This window comes from Tasmannia lanceolata, unplaced genomic scaffold (genome assembly GCF_043159265.1).
Source record: "Tasmannia lanceolata isolate RefF3 unplaced genomic scaffold, GAP_Taslan_0.1 ptg000004l, whole genome shotgun sequence".
Taxonomy (NCBI): domain Eukaryota; kingdom Viridiplantae; phylum Streptophyta; class Magnoliopsida; order Canellales; family Winteraceae; genus Tasmannia; species Tasmannia lanceolata.
Window position 1 is genome coordinate 9,227,562 of NW_027518681.1, and position 19,953 is coordinate 9,247,514.

The 19,953-nt window shown below is 36.9% G+C and overlaps 1 protein-coding gene across 2 annotated transcripts in view; it reads left to right on the top strand.

Annotated features, from left to right (window-relative positions):
• Positions 1–985: 985 nt before the first annotated feature.
• LOC143876251 (protein SABRE-like) overlaps positions 986–19,953 on the top strand; it is a 109,175-nt gene continuing 90,207 nt past the window's right edge. For both annotated transcript variants that reach the window (XM_077377982.1, XM_077377983.1), the window contains exons 1-2: positions 986–1,359; positions 18,168–18,279. In XM_077377982.1, coding sequence (XP_077234097.1) covers positions 1,289–1,359; positions 18,168–18,279 — 183 coding nt within the window. In that variant the 5' untranslated portion in view covers positions 986–1,288. The remainder of the gene's footprint in view (positions 1,360–18,167; positions 18,280–19,953) is intronic.

A 19,953-nucleotide genomic window follows, 5' to 3' on the forward strand; every position in this document is an offset into this window, starting at 1 on the left:
GAATCCCCCGGGCTTAGCCTATGCGTTTGATTCAGCATTGTTTGATTGTAATTACAACATTGTTTGATTCAAGTGTAATTACATCATTGTTTTATTCAAGTGTAATGTGAGTGTAATTTCTACTTCTATGAGTTGAGTTGCCTTGCCAAACAAGAATTTTCCTTAAAAAATTACGTCAACGTGAAAAAACCCGACCCGACCCGAGATTTATCATGGGTAGGGCCGGGTTTGGGAATCGTGGGTTTTCCGAAAAAAAACCCAACCCGACCCAACCCGAGATATTTCTCGGGTAGGGTTGGGTTCTCCAAAACCCGACACGAGTTGCAGCCCTAGGCCGATACCCTATGCCATCACCCTATGCCATAAAATAAAAAAATTGTGTAGAACCCATTTGGTTAGTATAAACCAAACATCATTTTATGTAGACTACTTATCATCCAATGTTCACATGCTCCTCTACTTGCTTTAAACACATCATGTTATGGTTTGAACTAGTGATCAACATTGGGTCCCACATCAAACTTGACATCTTATACGAAAAATGATCAAAATTAACAAAGATAGATGGTCATGATCCTTCCATTGAATACATAAACGGCCAGGATCATTCGAATCAAGTAGGAAAGATATCCTATCGGTAACCAAAATAATAGAGAGATTGGATCATACACAGAATTTTTATGTACATTTTTTTGAGAAAGTGGGCCCTCCCCTTCATAGTGTAACGAAAGGCAAGGACATAGGTGCCGCGTTCTCCCAGAAAGAAAAAACACGAATAACGGGAAGCGATATATTCGCCCTGTTTCTTTACTTAAGACAACCTCCTTTAATGTATTTATGGCTACTCTTTAATACTATAGGGGGCTGTCCCAAGTAAAAAATAGGGGTGAATATATCGAGGGGGCTGTCCCAAGTAAACAATAGGGGTGACTATATCACTTCCCCCAAAAAAATCTGTGTATTTTTAGGTTTTACACCCCTTTTCTCTCCCCCAGATCCAGAGGCCACACTCTGCTCTAAACAGTTTAGTCTCCTCGTCTTCCGATTTCTGAGCAGATCACGGATCGTAACTCGCTCCCCTATAAATACCCTTTCTTTTCTTGTCTTCTCCGCAATCTAACCACGACTTTTCTGCAATTCGGTTCTAAAGGCGATAGAGAGGGGAAAAATTAGGGTTTCTGATATGAAGGGATGTATGTTTCTGATATTGCAATCGATCGTTTGAATTCTGATGGATTTCTTCTAGATTATCTTCGATTGCTTTGGATCGAGAATTTTTCTGAAAGAAATGGCGTCCTCGCCGGTCAAATTTTTGTTCATGCTCTTGATCGTTTGCGTATTCGGATGGATCATTTTCATGTGAGGGATTGAATTTTTCTTATTTTATTGTTTTGAATCCTAATTTGTTGCTTTGTCGATTGTTTTGGCTTGCTTTGGTGTGGATCGATGTTATTTTTATTTTTATTTTTATGGTTATAAATTCATTTGGCGCTTGTTAGCTAAATCAGATCATTTGATTGGAGGTTTTTTTGTTTGAATTATTTGTATTGGAAGTACTGATGTTGATTGGCGGGTAAATTTCATGTCTTTTATTGGTTTTAGTTTCTACGTGCGATTAATTTTGCAAAATGGCGAATTCATAGAGTGATTTTGGGATTAGATTTTATTTTGGTTGATTGGATTTCACACTGCGAGCTCGCTGCAGATTACTAACTGTGAAATATATGAACTTTTGTTGCCTATTATATGCACCGATCTATTGCCTCATAATGGGTGTGGCTAATGGCATCATCCAGAAACAGAATATGCATCCTTCGAGGGTTAATATGTAGTTCGTACCATAGTTGCCATGTTGGAAAGCAAATTCGTGAAGGAAAACATGAATAGTAACAAGAAGATGTGGAAAAAAATAATGGGAAAATGAGAAAAGGGTAAGCGATCGGAAAGCGTATGTGAATCACATTGAGAAATGCCATTGAAAATGCATTAGAAACGTATGAGAAATGTGAGGGAAACGAATGCGAAACATGGGGAAAACGTATATGAAATGTGAGGAAAACACACTTGGATTGTGTGAGAAACACTTCTAATTCTAATGCATATAGGAAATATAACACAAGCAAATCAAGAGCAATCTAAAGTGATAGATATGCTTCCTGTCTCATATCGAGAAACACTTCTAATTCTAATGCATATAGGAAATATAACACAAGCAAATCAAGAGCAATCTAAAGTGATAGAAATGCTTCCCATCTCATATCATTTATGAAGCATATCATAAGCAAAACACTCTATCACAATTGACAAGTCACAACATATGTGCTAAAAATTATAAAGTCTATCATAAGTTAATGGGGAATTGCCAAGTCCAGCAATACTCCATATGAAGACCGAGTCTAGCAATTCTTCTATCCATATAAAACCTGATATCCAACACATATAAGTCAATGGAGAATTTCCAATCACAAAGTTAATTAATTACTTTCCAAAAAATCCAAAACATCACTTTATACTATTCCTTTTTTCCTGTAGGATTCGAAGGTTCAATTCTAGCTTCACCCCTTGTGCTTCGTCCTCTTGTTCCTCGCCCACCACTATTAGACATCGCTCAATGATTAACCACCACGAGCAAAATCACAAATGCTAGCTTGGATAGTCAATTTTGAGATATGATCGACACGAGTATGTGCATCAGTAGGCGATGAAGATGCAGTCGTCTGTTCAGGCGTGATGAATGAAGACTATTATGGTCGTGGTGGTCTTGATTAAGCTGGTTTTGGCCTCCATGGACCATACAATGATGGAAGTCTCACTGTAGCATATTCAAATTGTTCATCAAGTCTTTCCCACTGTATATCCTATAGCTTAATTGCCGACATCAGTCAAAGGGCTCTCAAGGTTGATATCCCTCTTGCGATGTGATCCATCTTTGTAACGGCCAGTAAATTTATGGTGAGTTATGAATAATTAAGTTATATAAATGATTTAAACAGAGTAACAAACATAAACGACAATAAGAAGTTAAGAACTATATGACATGTTAAAAAAAATCATGATAAGAAAATATATAGAAAGTAGCCTCAAATTCCAGTGAATATAAGCCATAGTATCCACACGGCTTGAATTTAAACGATTGCTTTTGACATTATGAATGCAGCTATAAGTGCTTCTTCCCCTCTCAACGGATGGTGTGTTAATAATATGGAAAAAAACTTTAATAGCCATGGTTCTTAGTTCATAAGTATCATCTCTCTAGAACCTTCACCACTAAAGTACATTTATCTTTATATTTCTAGCCTCTAATGATGCAGGAAACCTCAATCGGGATGCTCTAATGCCAATTTGATGTAGGAGATCTTATAAAGGAAAGTCATGAAACTAAAGAAGTAACTAAGGTAGAACTATGACAACCAACCGGGAGGTTCACGGTGACTCCGGAGAACCTTAGGTTCTTGAGGGGTCGACCTTCAAGTTAAAATTGCACAACCGGCCCCAAATTCAAATTTAAGCGTTTGAGATGTTAATCAATTCCAATTAGGGTTTTACTTTTGAGTTAGCCTTTAAGAAAATTCACCTACGAACTTAAATCAGTCCAAACATGCTTTGCAAGAATAATTCACACCAAAGAAAGTAATATGTAAATATGGGCATCAACAAATATAGGGTATGATTACAGTATGAAAATAAATAAAATGAAAACTCTAGGGTCCAATAACAACCCTCAAATCTAAGGAAAACAGTCTCGAGGATACAACTAAGGGTACAAGTGGTTGGCTAAGGATGCCTATGACAAAATCTGGTCTAATAGGGCTTAAACAATAGAGTTCAGATCTCACCCGGTAAATACGTGGACTGGCCTTGGATCTCATATGTAGGAGGCCCATGATGCATGGTGGAGAAGTTGGAAGTGGGATCAGTCCAAACTCCAAAGGAGCATCAATCAACACCTACAGATCATGCCAATAAAAGGGGGAAAGGCGATGTATGCTCACCCGGGCAGCAATCTCAATAGGCAGCCATGGGTAGGAAATAACATAGTGTAGGAACTGCTACAATTGTAGCTTTCGGTTGGAAAAAAAAGAAAGGGACAGCAAGTGGAAGAAAAGAGAAGAAGACGGGACAAAGCAAGGCAAACTCTGCAGAAAAAATTGCTAGAGGACAACTGCCTAGTATTATGGGCAGCAACCTGCAGCATGGGAAATAAGGCTGCGGATATGAGAGGAAAATAGTGAAGTGGTGGTGAACGACTGGTCTGGATCAGTCGGGGGTGCAAGGGCAAGAAAGGAGGGATGAAGGTAGAAGAAGACTGGAGGAAGGGGACTGATTGCAGTTGTAGGCTGCATTCTAGTCGAGGGACTGAAGTAGAGAAACCATGGGTGGGGAGGGAAAGGAAAAGGAGAGAAAAGAGAGAGATGGAAGAAAGGAAGGAAGAGGGAAGGAGAATAAGAAGCCGGAAGAGGAGGGAAGGAGAGGGGAGAATAGGAGGAGAAGGGAAGGAGGAGAAGTAGGAGGAGGAGAAGAGGTAGGAGGTAGGATAGAGAGAAGAAACACTAGTGTTTCTTACCTTATTGCGTCAATTGCAAGTGGGATGTTTTGCACGTCCAAGATCAATTATCATCTTTGTTCTCCCTTGGCCTCCTTTTATACTTCTTTTAGTGAGTTAGAGGTGGACCCCTTTATTACCAATTGCTATTATTTCACGTAAGTCATTAGTTGATGACTTAACTGTCCCTCCTTAAAGATCAATGAAACAAAACCGCCTTGAAATAGAAATCCCGTCATAAACATGTACCATGCCTGTAAATCGTCCATAACTTCCTCCAATCATATCCAAATTGCGTGATCTTGGGCTTGTTAAATAGGTAATAAAAAAACCTTGATAATGACACCAAAATCAAGATAAATAAACAAAATTTGATGCCTAAAAAGTAGGCTAAAGGTCAAAATAAGAATAATGGTCAAGGCAAAGTGAGGGGTAGTAGTAAGGTGGTGATGAGCTCTCGGTGACGTGGACAACCCCCACGTCTAAGCTCCAAAAGTAGTAAAAACTGAAATAAAAAGTCCTAGATACAAAAAATAGAAACTAGATGCATAGAAAGTTTCTAAAGATGATAGGTAATCAAGGCTGGATCACATCAATTAGGAATTAGAGAAGAAATGAACCATTATAAATAGAAATGAATAAATATAGATAGCATAGGTTCAAAATTGCAGATGCAACCAATAGTGATGATATTTGGAAAATCCTAGAAACTGAACAAAACTTAAATTTTAAAGTTCTTTAAACCTTCATTCAATCAAGAATCAAAATTCTATCTTGATCATAATTTCTAATTAATGGAAAATTAACTTCCAGATAATAGAATAGAATAATGATTGCTAAAAGGAGAAGTAGTTGCATTGGCTCTCTGTTAGTGGAGGGAGTTAGGTGCGATAACAAGGAGGAAATTTCTGATGATATTGTAGGATTTTATGAATCCCTTTACTCAGAGTGGTGGATGACTTTCTTACCTTGAAGGGAATTGAGTTTGACCAAATAGGGGAGGCAAATCGCAATTTGTTCGAGCGATTGTTTGAGAAGGAGGAGATCAAAATAAGATTTTTTTTTTCGTTGGAAGGAGTTCTTGCACTGAGCCTGATGGTTTTTTCTTAGCCTTCTTTTTGTCATACTGGGAGGTTGTCAAAGAGGAGTTGTTGGAATTCTGTAAAGCTTTTAACAAGGGTCTAGTCTTGGACAATGGCATAGGTGCTACTTTCGTTGTGCTCATCCCAAATGTTCTGGTTGTATTTATAAAGTGGTAAGGTCCTTGCTGAGAGGATCAAAAGAGCCTTGCGTAAGATCATTTCCCACAACTACTCTCCATGATTCCATTCATTAAAGGGAGGCAAACTTTGGATGGAACCCCATAGCTAATGAGGTGGTGGAATGTAATCATACGGGTTTAAGAAAGGTTATTGTCTGTAAAGTTGACATGGAGAAAGTCTATGGCAGAATGAATTGGCAATGCATTGATTATTTAATGTGTTGGATGGGTTTTGGAGTTAAATGGGAGACATTGGATGATGGATGCTTATCTTAAGCTTGGTTCTCTGTTCTCAATAGTGGTTTTCCCAAAGGCTTTTTCAAATTCTCTAGGGGTCTAAGGCATTGTGACCCTCCATTGCCGTTCTTATTCACTTTGGTGGAAGAACTCTCAGCAGAATTATCGATATGGGCGGAGGTGCACTCTTATTGAGGATTTTTGTGTTAGTAATCCGGGTGTGGAGATCACTCATCTTCATTTCGCTGATGATACATTTCTGTTCAATAATGGTGAAAACAAGGTTCTAAAGATGAATGCCATTTTGCAATGCTATGAGTTGGTAACTGCGCAGAGATCTAACTTAGGCAAAACAAAGTTGATGGAATTCATCGGAGTAAAGAAGAACGTGACATCTTTGTAGTGTTGCTTGGATGCTCTGTGGATACACTTCTTGCTCAGTATCTGGATCTACCTTGATGTGAAGGCAAACCTAAGAAGAGGATTTGGGATCCCATCATTGAAAATGTGGAGGAATGATTTTCAACTTGGAAAAGAAATCTTATATCCCTCGGGGGCAGAATAACCCTAGTAAAGGCGGTCCTGGCCAACCTTCCAATTTATTATCGTTGACGGTTCAAATGCCTGTTCAACACAATCGAAAGAATAGAGTAGCTTCAAAGAAACTTCCCATGGGGTAATCAGACGACAGGAGTTGGTTAAATGGGAAGATGTTTGCAGGACTAAATTTGCTGGAGGGATTGTCATTAGCAATCTCAGAATGGTGAATCTTGCCTTGTTGGGGAAGTGGCTATGGAGGTTCGGAGAAGAGAGAAATCAGCAATGGTATATTGTAATAAAGTATACATATAGATTCGTTACGGTGGTTGGGCATCAGACGACAGGTACAATGGCCGTGCAACCACAATGAGGAGATATATTCTGAAATTGGAGCCTAGGTTCAAGAAAGGTATCTATCAAATGTAGAGTTCATTAAGTTGATAGAATGAGATCATGGAAAGATTGGTTGTGCATGGAGGCGCTTTAAAAGGAGATGTTCCGTAGTTTGTTTGCAGTTGCGAGGGACTTAGATGTCTTTGACAGCAAAATAGAGGCGATGTCCAGGTTTCTAATTACTCTGGAATCCTTTTTTGTGAAGAGAAGCGGAGGTGATAAAAGGATCTGTATCTGGAATTCTGTTGGGGTGTTCAACGACTCAAATCTTTCTATCTCCATCTTGTGCCATCCATGTCTACCTCGCCAGCTAGAAGGATTTGGAGGATCCCAGCGCTTCCCCTAGGGTGTGTGCTTTTGGGTGGTCTGCGGTATTGTATAAGATATTGATGGTTGATCACTTGAGAAGCCTTAATTTCATCATCACCGATCACTGCGCTTTGTGCTTAGAAGCGGGTGATCATCTTTTCATTCTTTGCCCGATGATGAGGGAGGTATGGAATCATATTTTAGTCCGCTTTGGGATCCTTTTGGTTTTTCGTCTTGATCTTGAAGAGTGTTGGGCTCTAGCTCCTTGGCCAAGGAGGAGAAAAATACTATAGAACTTGTATTACTTGACAATGCATAGTATGGAAAGAAAGAAATAATCACCTATTTTGGTGCAACATCAATAGCTCACTTTATTTACATGAAGGTGCTGACGACTACGACCAGGGGGGCGAGAGTGCTTCCAAGCCCTAGATTTGTATCTACCCATGCTCTTAGGCATTTCTGGAAAGTGATATGCTTCAACTTGAAGAAGATGTATTCTATAACGCCCCGATGGTCGTTTTCGGTCCCAAGAAGGCTGGCGTTGAACTTTGATGGTTCTAGTATTGGTAACCCCGAGCCGATAGGGATTGGGGGCATTCTTAGAGATGAGTCTGACTCAACTATAGTGGCAATGTCCTCTAACCTTTTCGCTCTAGTTGTTAACCCTAGAGCCAGTTGCTGAGTATCTTGATGGTGAGGGCCCAAGTCTGGTTGTTGCACTGCTTCTACATGAAGGCATGTCTCTTAAGATTGCTGATGAGTTCCGAATAACCGGGTTGGTCTTTAATCATTCTCTCTCCTTTGGATAATACTGACTAGTTTGTTTGGATTCTAGCCCCAATGCATATATGCTCTGTCAAGTCAAGCTATTTGAAGGCCAACACTCCTTTGGTTAGAGTGAGGTTTCCCAGTATTGTAATTCTCTCGCTTTTTTCCAGAGCTGCAATCTTTTATTTGTGTCATTCATGGTTAGATCCTTACCAGATATCAATTAGTGAAAAATTTGTGAATCTTGTGATTGCATCTTTTGTGGTTTTCCTACCTACCCACCCACCCACCACACACTACACGTCTCTTTATTCAATGGCCTAGGGCTCAACAAATATGGAGTCACTTCTTCGGCCTCTTCAATTTGTGTCTTGATTTGTCAATTTTTGCGTTTGTGAATTCTCTATGGTATTTAGCGGTGTAAACTGATAGGCAACAAGAGGCTTGACTGTTCATTGAAAACTGTCCTTTCTTCTGAACGATGCATATGCCATCTCTCTCTGTTTCTGACTCAACCCAAATCTGCAGAGGGGGAGTTTTTTCATTGTTTATAATTTTCCTTTTTCACCTTGGCTGCACAGGTGGCCAACGTATCACTTCCCATTGGCAGGAGCGGTACTCTATTTTATCACTTTTCTCTTTATCACCTCTACCGCAAGAGGGGCCAACTTATCACTCCCATTGACGGGTGCAGCATGCTATGCAATGCATTTTATCCATCAATAGTAATAACAATTTCATATCGTAAAAATATATCAAGTCTCAGAGTTGGTTAGTTTCATAGCAATTTAATAGTTTTCCAACATATAATGAAACACAGGAAGCTACTATATCACTTACCTTCCTGCACTTTTTCCTTTCCTTTGTTTCTTCTTTCCCGATCACCTATACACATTAATGTAGGTTATATTTTGATTTTCATTCTATAACACTCTTTTTATTCATAAAACATATTACCAATAATGCACAAGCAATATGGGAATCAACCCTAAGCTCATATTTAAAAAAATACTATCAACTGGTTTAAAAACCAAGTTTATATTGGATCGGTTGATTGAACCACATATCTACTCTTTCAAAGCTTTAAAAGTTTGATGCACTGACACATGACTATCTTAGAGTTTACCCACTATTTAATTTCTACTCCAAATCTCTTTCTCCTTCTTTCTCACTCGAGTTCTTTGGAAATTTTCAGAGGTTAAACACTACTCTTGCCACTTAATTAATTTCTGTTGAAGTATAGATGATTAAATAACACCAACTCTTAACAGTTTAGACTTTTGAACTAATTGGTTGTTTGATATGACAGAGCCCTAGGTTAAAAACACAAAACCACTTTGATAGTAAAAATCCACATTCAAGGCCAACCCAAAAATGCTTCCACATGTGAGAAAAGTGTTGAAGTATAATTGATTAAATAACACATACCCTATCACCTTAAACTCTTGGATTAAAATCCACACGTAAGGCCAACCACTATCCACTATCTTCTTCTTCTCCTCTTTCTCTCTCTAACTGTCCCTCTCTCTCTCTCTCAGTCTCCCTCATTTTTCTTTCGTTGTTGAGCTCTCTGGAATTTTTCCAGAGAGCAAAAGATAACACTTACTCTAATAGCTAAATCTTTTGGAGAGCAAAAGATAACACTTACTCTAATAGCTAAATCTTTTGGAGTGTCCACTTGTAGGGCCAATCCAAAAGTGGGCCCACATGTCAGAGGGAGTGTTCAAGTGTAAATGGTTAAATAACACCAACTTTAATAGCTCAAGCTTTACCAGGGTATCACATCCAACGTGTATGACCAATCCATAAGTGGGGCCCACATGTGAGAGGAAGTGTTGAACTATAAATGGTTAAATAACAACTCTAATATCTTTAGCTTTTGTAATAAAGGGTGGGACCCACATGTGAGGGAGTGTTGAAATATAAATGGTTAAAAAACAACGACTCTAATAGATTAAGCTTTTAGACAGTTGGTGGGGCCCACATGTATTGTTGAAGTATAGATTATTAAGTAACACAAGCTCTACAGCTTAAGCTTTTGGATAAATTGGTAGGGCCCACTTGTGAGAGGAGTGTTGAAATATACATGATTAAATAACACCAACTCTACAATTTAAGCTTTTGGATAAATTGGTAGTTTAACATTTTAATGAATTCCATTTTTTTTTATTCCAATTTCATCCTCTCAGCTGTAAAAATACATTCTTATCCTTTTCATTTACCATTAATCACAACTAAAATTCTTAATCAAGATTAAGGCCACTAATTACCGTATTAAATTTAAAATACAAGATCATGTTATCTCAGCTAAACTCCTAATGTTCACTTAAAGACATTTTAATACCTTTTCTTTTAATTTACTGGTCAAGTGTTGGGGCCCGATACTTAAATAACCTAACTCTTCCACATAAATATCCAATAGCTCCCACTGAAAGAAAAATCTTGGAAAAATGTGAAAGAGAACCACCTTGCTCGATCTTCCCTTCTCTCTAAATCTTTCCCTCTTTCTCTCTTTCTTCTCACACTCTTTCCCTATCACTCCCCCCTCTTTCTTCTTGGTATCATTCTTCGTAGTCCCATTATTCCTCCCCTCCGTTTCTCCCTTTCCTTTTGTTTTCATTCTCTCGGTTGGATTCTTAAAGCGTTTTCAGTTTCATAAACCGCTTCCCGTTGGGTTTATAAATTGCTCCCCTTTCTACCCCCATCTTTCCTATTTTCTTAATCTTTATATGTTTTTTCTTTTTGGTTTCCTATTCTTCTCTCTTTATCTTGGCTGAGATCAACCCCTTACCTCTATACTTTAGCTATCCCTCTTCCCTCCTCTTGGAGACCACCTGTAGCAGAATGACACTTGAGGCTCAGTATGCCATCCTAGTTAGTTGTTACGTATCAATTATTTCTTTCTTGTTATCCTTCCGATATTTCCTCTGACTTTTCCCCTTATCTCGATCAGTCTTACCCATCTTATTTCCCCACTTCATAGCCTGAACCTATTGGCCTCATTACCTCATTTCCTGTTAGTCTTCTTTTGGGCTGTAGTTAGGGATTAGTTAGTAGATCTGATTTGTTTGATAGATTTTATTGAGATTTGATTTCCTTGTTTTGTTAGTTAATTTTCTTATGATTAGAGCCTACTGTTGGAACTTTTACTTGTATGTGAATTAGAAGCCATTTATTAAGCTTTAAAGTTTCCAGAAAATGATCCGTGAATCCTAAGTTTGCATCAAATTGGTAACAGAGCTAGGTTCACACCATATCTTCAAAGAAAACCAAATTTGTTGGTTAAGTAAATTAATTGGATTATCGTTGAAGTATGAGCGTGCCTCTAATGATAATATTTTGATGGTCTGGTTTTGCAAGATATTATTAGCAAATAGATTCATACTAGTGTGGAGTATTTCCCCACCTCCCCAGTTAGGCCTTCCGATCTATGGCTTCTCCCAAATGTTGGGTGGTTCAGGTTGAATTTTGATGGCGGCTGTAAGCTAATATCTATGAATAACACTTTGGCTTGTGAGGGTAGTATTTGGGGGGTGGGGTGGGGTTCTTTGACGTTTGACCCTAGTTCGCTATCCATTACATCTTTTACAGGCCCTTGTGGTGATGCTGATAAGCAAGAGGCGGAGGTTCCTGTTGTATGGAGTTGTATTAGACTGGTATCTCATATTGATGCACAGAATTCATCGGTTGGGGGAGACTCCCTGATGCGGATTGTAGCCCAATAAGGGACATATTTGCCCATTAGGACTTTTAGGGATTTATTTCAATGGTATTTAGTTTCTAGGATTTTTATTTCCTTGTTTTTAGTTTGTAGGGCTTTTATTTTCCATATTATTTTATTTTCAGGTTATTTCGATTGCCTATATAAGTCCCTCATGTATTAGAGGGTTTAGTTTTGGATGAAATAAGATCGATTGAGAAATTCCCTGATAGATTTCTATTCTCTTCTCCCTTAATTTCTATTCTTCCCCTCTTCTTCTTCTTCTTCTTCTTCTTCTTCTTCTTCTTCTTCGTCTTCTCTTATTCTTCTTCTCTTCTCTTCTTCTATTTTTCTTCCCGGCCTACATCACTCCCTTAACACGATTAGATGTCTTAAGAAGAAATCCCTCGCTCCTTGGAGATTTATAGTTTTAAACGCCTCTTTGGAGAGATATTTGACATATTGGGGGCATTGTGTGTGTCTTCTCTTTTAATTATATATATGCCGATTTGTTGGCAGATTATGTGGTTTTATTCTCGGAGCTGACATTGTGGCATGAGATGCCGAGTTTTTAATTCTGTTTATTTTATTTTTGTTGGCATGAGTTACCAAGCTTTTAGTGTTTTTTTTTTTTCTTTTTGTTGTATCTTTCTTGCTAACTTTGTTAGTGTAATTTTCTTCTTTTAATATATTCACTTGCTCAATGAAAAACTCTTCAAGTTAATTCAATGAACCTTGACCCCTATTATTTTATTTTCAGGTTATTTCAATTGCCTATATAAGTCCCTCATGTATTAGAGGGTTTAGTTTTGGATGAAATAAGATCGATTGAGAAATTCTCTGATAGATTTCTATTCTCTTCTCCCTTAATTTCTATTCTTCCCCTCTTCTTCTTCTTCTTCATCATCTTCTCTTATTCTTCTTCTCTTCTATTCTTCTATTTTTCTTCCCTGGCCCACATCACTCCCCTAACACGATTAGATGTCTTAAGAAGAAATCCCTCGCTCCTTGGAGATTTATAGACGCCTCTTTGGGGAGATATTTGACATATTGGGGGCATTGTGTGTGTCTTCTCTTTTAATTATATATACGCTGATTTGTTGGCAGATTATGTGGTTTTATTCTCGGAGCTGACATTGTGGCATGAGATGCCGAGTTTTTAATTCTGTTTATTTTATTTTTGTTGGCATGAGTTACCAAGCTTTTAGTTTTTTTTTTCTTTTCTTTTTCTTTTTGTTGTATCTTTCTTGCTAACTTTGTTAGTGTAATTTTCTTCTTTTAATATATTTCACTTGCTCCATGAAAAACTCTTCGAGTTAATTCAATGAACCTTGACCCCTATTATTTTATTTTCAGGTTATTTCAATTGCCTATATAAGTCCCTCATGTATTAGAGGGTTTAGTTTTGGATGAAATAAGATCGATTGAGAAATTCCCTGATAGATTTCTATTCCCTTCTCCCTTAATTTCTATTCTTCCCCTCTTCTTCTTCTTCTTCTTGTAAGTCTTCTCTTATTCTTCTTCTCTTCTCTTCTTCTATTTTTCTTCCCTGGCCTACATCACTCCCTTAACACGATTAGATGTCTTAAGAAGAAATCCCTCGCTCCTTGGAGATTTATAGTTTTAAACGCCTCTTTGGGGAGATATTTGACATATTGGGGGCATTGTGTGTGTCTTCTCTTTTAATTATATATACGCCGATTTGTTGGCAGATTATGTGGTTTTATTCTCGGAGCTGACATTGTGGCATGAGATGCCGAGTTTTTAATTCTGTTTATTTTATTTTTGTTGGCATGAGTTACCAAGCTTTTAGTGTTTTTTTTTTTTCTTTTTGTTGTATCTTTCTTGCTAACTTTGTTAGTGTAATTTTCTTCTTTTAATATATTCACTTGCTCAATGAAAAACTCTTCAAGTTAATTCAATGAACCTTGACCCCTATTATTTTATTTTCAGGTTATTTCAATTGCCTATATAAGTCCCTCATGTATTAGAGGGTTTAGTTTTGGATGAAATAAGATCGATTGAGAAATTCTCTGATAGATTTCTATTCTCTTCTCCCTTAATTTCTATTCTTCCCCTCTTCTTCTTCTTCTTCATCATCTTCTCTTATTCTTCTTCTCTTCTATTCTTCTATTTTTCTTCCCTGGCCCACATCACTCCCCTAACACGATTAGATGTCTTAAGAAGAAATCCCTCGCTCCTTGGAGATTTATAGACGCCTCTTTGGGGAGATATTTGACATATTGGGGGCATTGTGTGTGTCTTCTCTTTTAATTATATATACGCTGATTTGTTGGCAGATTATGTGGTTTTATTCTCGGAGCTGACATTGTGGCATGAGATGCCGAGTTTTTAATTCTGTTTATTTTATTTTTGTTGGCATGAGTTACCAAGCTTTTAGTTTTTTTTTTCTTTTCTTTTTCTTTTTGTTGTATCTTTCTTGCTAACTTTGTTAGTGTAATTTTCTTCTTTTAATATATTTCACTTGCTCCATGAAAAACTCTTCGAGTTAATTCAATGAACCTTGACCCCTATTATTTTATTTTCAGGTTATTTCAATTGCCTATATAAGTCCCTCATGTATTAGAGGGTTTAGTTTTGGATGAAATAAGATCGATTGAGAAATTCCCTGATAGATTTCTATTCCCTTCTCCCTTAATTTCTATTCTTCCCCTCTTCTTCTTCTTCTTCTTGTAAGTCTTCTCTTATTCTTCTTCTCTTCTCTTCTTCTATTTTTCTTCCCTGGCCTACATCACTCCCTTAACACGATTAGATGTCTTAAGAAGAAATCCCTCGCTCCTTGGAGATTTATAGTTTTAAACGCCTCTTTGGGGAGATATTTGACATATTGGGGGCATTGTGTGTGTCTTCTCTTTTAATTATATATACGCCGATTTGTTGGCAGATTATGTGGTTTTATTCTCGGAGCTGACATTGTGGCATGAGATGCCGAGTTTTTAATTCTGTTTATTTTATTTTTGTTGGCATGAGTTACCAAGCTTTTAGTGTTTTTTTTTTTTCTTTTTGTTGTATCTTTCTTGCTAACTTTGTTAGTGTAATTTTCTTCTTTTAATATATTCACTTGCTCAATGAAAAACTCTTCAAGTTAATTCAATGAACCTTGACCCCTATTATTTTATTTTCAGGTTATTTCAATTGCCTATATAAGTCCCTCATGTATTAGAGGGTTTAGTTTTGGATGAAATAAGATCGATTGAGAAATTCTCTGATAGATTTCTATTCTCTTCTCCCTTAATTTCTATTCTTCCCCTCTTCTTCTTCTTCTTCATCATCTTCTCTTATTCTTCTTCTCTTCTATTCTTCTATTTTTCTTCCCTGGCCCACATCACTCCCCTAACACGATTAGATGTCTTAAGAAGAAATCCCTCGCTCCTTGGAGATTTATAGACGCCTCTTTGGGGAGATATTTGACATATTGGGGGCATTGTGTGTGTCTTCTCTTTTAATTATATATACGCTGATTTGTTGGCAGATTATGTGGTTTTATTCTCGGAGCTGACATTGTGGCATGAGATGCCGAGTTTTTAATTCTGTTTATTTTATTTTTGTTGGCATGAGTTACCAAGCTTTTAGTTTTTTTTTTCTTTTCTTTTTCTTTTTGTTGTATCTTTCTTGCTAACTTTGTTAGTGTAATTTTCTTCTTTTAATATATTTCACTTGCTCCATGAAAAACTCTTCGAGTTAATTCAATGAACCTTGACCCCTATTATTTTATTTTCAGGTTATTTCAATTGCCTATATAAGTCCCTCATGTATTAGAGGGTTTAGTTTTGGATGAAATAAGATCGATTGAGAAATTCCCTGATAGATTTCTATTCCCTTCTCCCTTAATTTCTATTCTTCCCCTCTTCTTCTTCTTCTTCTTGTAAGTCTTCTCTTATTCTTCTTCTCTTCTCTTCTTCTATTTTTCTTCCCTGGCCTACATCACTCCCTTAACACGATTAGATGTCTTAAGAAGAAATCCCTCGCTCCTTGGAGATTTATAGTTTTAAACGCCTCTTTGGGGAGATATTTGACATATTGGGGGCATTGTGTGTGTCTTCTCTTTTAATTATATATACGCCGATTTGTTGGCAGATTATGTGGTTTTATTCTCGGAGCTGACATTGTGGCATGAGATGCCGAGTTTTTAATTCTGTTTATTTTATTTTTGTTGGCATGAGTTACCAAGCTTTTAGTGTTTTTTTTTTTTTTTTTCTTTTTGTTGTATCTTTCTTGCTAACTTTGTTAGTGTAATTTTCTTCTTTTAATATATTCACTTGCTCAATGAAAAACTCTTCAAGTTAATTCAATGAACCTTGACCCCTATTATTTTATTTTCAGGTTATTTCAATTGCCTAGATAAGTCCCTCATGTATTAGTGGGTTTAGTTTTGGATGAAATAAGATCGATTGAGAAATTCTCTGATAGATTTCTATTATCTTCTCCCTTAATTTCTATTCTTCCCCTCTTCTTCTTCTTCTTCATCATCATCTTCTCTTATTCTTCTTCTCTTCTATTCTTCTATTTTTCTTCCCTGGCCCACATCACTCCCCTAACACGATTAGATGTCTTAAGAAGAAATCCCTCGCTCCTTGGAGATTTATAGACGCCTCTTTGGGGAGATATTTGACATATTGGGGGCATTGTGTGTGTCTTCTCTTTTAATTATATATACGCTGATTTATTGGCAGATTATGTGGTTTTATTCTCGGAGCTGACATTGTGGCATGAGATGCCGAGTTTTTAATTCTGTTTATTTTATTTTTGTTGGCATGAGTTACCAAGCTTTTAGGTTTTTTTTTCTTTTCTTTTTCTTTTTGTTGTATCTTTCTTGCTAACTTTGTTAGTGTAATTTTCTTCTTTTAATATATTTCACTTGCTCCATGAAAAACTCTTCGAGTTAATTCAATGAACCTTGACCCCTATTATTTTATTTTCAGGTTATTTCAATTGCCTATATAAGTCCCTCATGTATTAGAGGGTTTAGTTTTGGATGAAATAAGATCGATTGAGAAATTCCCTGATAGATTTCTATTCCCTTCTCCCTTAATTTCTATTCTTCCCCTCTTCTTCTTCTTCTTCTTGTAAGTCTTCTCTTATTCTTCTTCTCTTCTCTTCTTCTATTTTTCTTCCCTGGCCTACATCACTCCCTTAACACGATTAGATGTCTTAAGAAGAAATCCCTCGCTCCTTGGAGATTTATAGTTTTAAACGCCTCTTTGGGGAGATATTTGACATATTGGGGGCATTGTGTGTGTCTTCTCTTTTAATTATATATACGCCGATTTGTTGGCAGATTATGTGGTTTTATTCTCGGAGCTGACATTGTGGCATGAGATGCCGAGTTTTTAATTCTGTTTATTTTATTTTTGTTGGCATGAGTTACCAAGCTTTTATTGTTTTTTTTCTTTTCTTTTTCTTTTTGTTGTATCTTTCTTGCTAACTTTGTTAGTGTAATTTTCTTCTTTTAATATATTTCACTTGCTACATGAAAAACTCTTCTAGTTAATTCAATGAACCTTTACCCCCCCCCCCCCCCCCAACACACACACACCCTGATTCAGTTCTATTCTAAACTAAATGCAAACTCGATTTGACTAAATTTGGTCCGGTTCGAATCAGCAGGTCCATGTTCAAGCAATTATTTATTTATTTTATGTTGGCTTGAATGCCAAGCAGGGTGAGATGAACATCCTAGCTGTGATCCTAGCTTTTTTATTTTACCTGACATTGGTAGCTAATCTGTTTGTGAGAACGACGGTTCATGATTCAATGTGAGTTTGACTTGGCCAGGTCTTTGTCAGAATCATGGAATGAGTTTTGATTTTGGAACCAAATTGTTTAGGGACTCATTTTATGTGTATTATGTGCTTCTATTAATGCTTGTTTAGTAATAACATTTGTAAATTACTTTTCCATACATAGCCTTTTCTTTGCTTTGCACCTTTTTGCGTCATATATCCTTTTTTTAAGCCTCATCTTCCAAGTTGAGATGGCTAAAACCAGGATTATGACTGTATTATACTCACAGGATTCATCTAATGCGATATTTGTACTTTTCCATATGTTGGCCTTTTCTGTTCTACTACAATGTAGCTAGTTGAAGTTTGAGCTATGAACACTGTTTCCTGCCATCCAGCTATTGATTGTTCTCTTGTTGGTTGTACTTTTGTTCCATTTATGACTGGCTCTGGTCTGGAATGATATCAAAATGTCGCCAGTCGAGCAGTCCTTCAGCGCAGAATTTCCTTGCTATTCAGCTATTCAATGTTCTTTCCGGTTTCAAACATTTTTTGGCATACATGACTATCCATGCACTTTGATTGATCTCAGAATTTTCCAGACTTTCCATGCAGGTGTTTCTGGCTTCCATTACAATACTTTTTTTCTAATTATGCATCTTATTTCAGATTTGCTGCAAGGTTGTTGGCTTGGTTTCTGAGTCGGATAATGGGAGCATCTGTTGGATTTCGGGTTGCTGGATGCAACTGTTTAAGGGATGTGAATGTGAAGTTCAGAAAGGTCTTCTTTTCACCTTCTCTATTTTATTGTCTGAGTTTATACAAAGCAACGATAACTAAACTTAGCATAAGTTCTCAATTAATATTTCAATACCCTCCTGACAATATTAAAGCATCATTTATTATCACTGCCGATCTGTTGCCACAATGTGGTTGCTACTTGCTAATGCTTTGTATGGTTAAACAGTCAACTTTACATGTCTTTGTGGTTTCGTTTTTTTTTTTTTTTCCTTTTTTCAGATTGCATATTATGTAAAGGAAAAAGTTGTTGTATATGTTGGTAACCAAGGACTATATATATATATATATATATATATATATATATCTACTATAATAAGCCGGGATGAAAAGAGAGAGTTTTTTCGATTTTTTTGAAAAATCCGTGAGAATTACACCTCACATTTTTTGACTTTTTTGAACAAATGCCCCCATTCAACTCATATAATTGCAATCCTACGCCCCCTCCTTTATGCTTTTAACAAAGGCACCCATTAGATCATATAATTTCAATCCTACCCCTCCTTTATGCTTTTAACAAAGGCACCCATTAGAGCCGTATAATTTCGATCTTACCCCCCTCCTTTGGTTTTTTAATTAAAAAACTATAGGGTGATCTTGACCATCCGATTTAAGATAAGAGGAATTATGGAAACATCTATAGATTGGAGGGCTAGGATCGGCCTATGGAAATGATTTTTGGGGCACAACCTATTTATGTTGTGTTCCATCACATGGACGGTTTGGATCAACCTATCACGTGGTCCGTACCGTTCTTTGTCGGCCCGTGCATCGCACGGGTTTTTTACTAGTATATGTATATAGCAGAAGAGAAAATGAGAGAATTATTTGAATTTCTCCCAAAATTCTATGAGAATTACACATCACTTTTTTTGACTTTTTTTAACAAAGGCACCCATTCAACCCACATATTTTCAATCGTACCCCGTCCTTTATGCTTTTTAACAAAGGTACTCATTAAAGCCACATAATTTCAATCCTACTCCCCTCCTTTATGCTTTTTTAATTATGCAAAACCTCTATAGATTGGAGGGCTAGGATCAGCCTATGGAAATGATTTTACGGGCACAACCTATTGATGTTGTGTTCCATCACATGGACGGTTTGGATCAACCTATGATGTGGTCCGTACAGTTCTTTGTCGGCCCGTGCATCGCACATGGTTTTTTAATAGTATGTATATATATAGGAAAATGTTTCTGAGCTAGAGCTCAGAAACACCATCTCCCATAGTTGTTTCACTCATCCAACCCATTCAATTTAAAATTAATTTCACTTCAGAGCCAGAGATGGTGATGGAGACCATACTTTACGAGAATCAAGGACTTAACTAGGAAGATGAGGCCCATCATTGGAGTTAAAGGTGTCTTTTGTTTATTTTGAGAGTGTTATTTAGATCGTTTTAAGTTGTAGGTGTACTTTAGTCCTTTTGTTATAAAATGACTTGAGTCATTAAGTGGGGCCCATCAAGTATTAAAAAAATTTAACGTTTCTTTTTCCCTATTAGTCCTATTGTTATATGGAGTGTATTTAGAGCTTTATTTTATATGTTTAGTCAATTAAAGAGTCCAAGTCTTGAGTTATTAAGAGTCCATGTCTTAGGAGAATTAAGAGTCCAAGTTTAAGCAACTAAGAGGCCATGTTTTGTTTTGTCTAA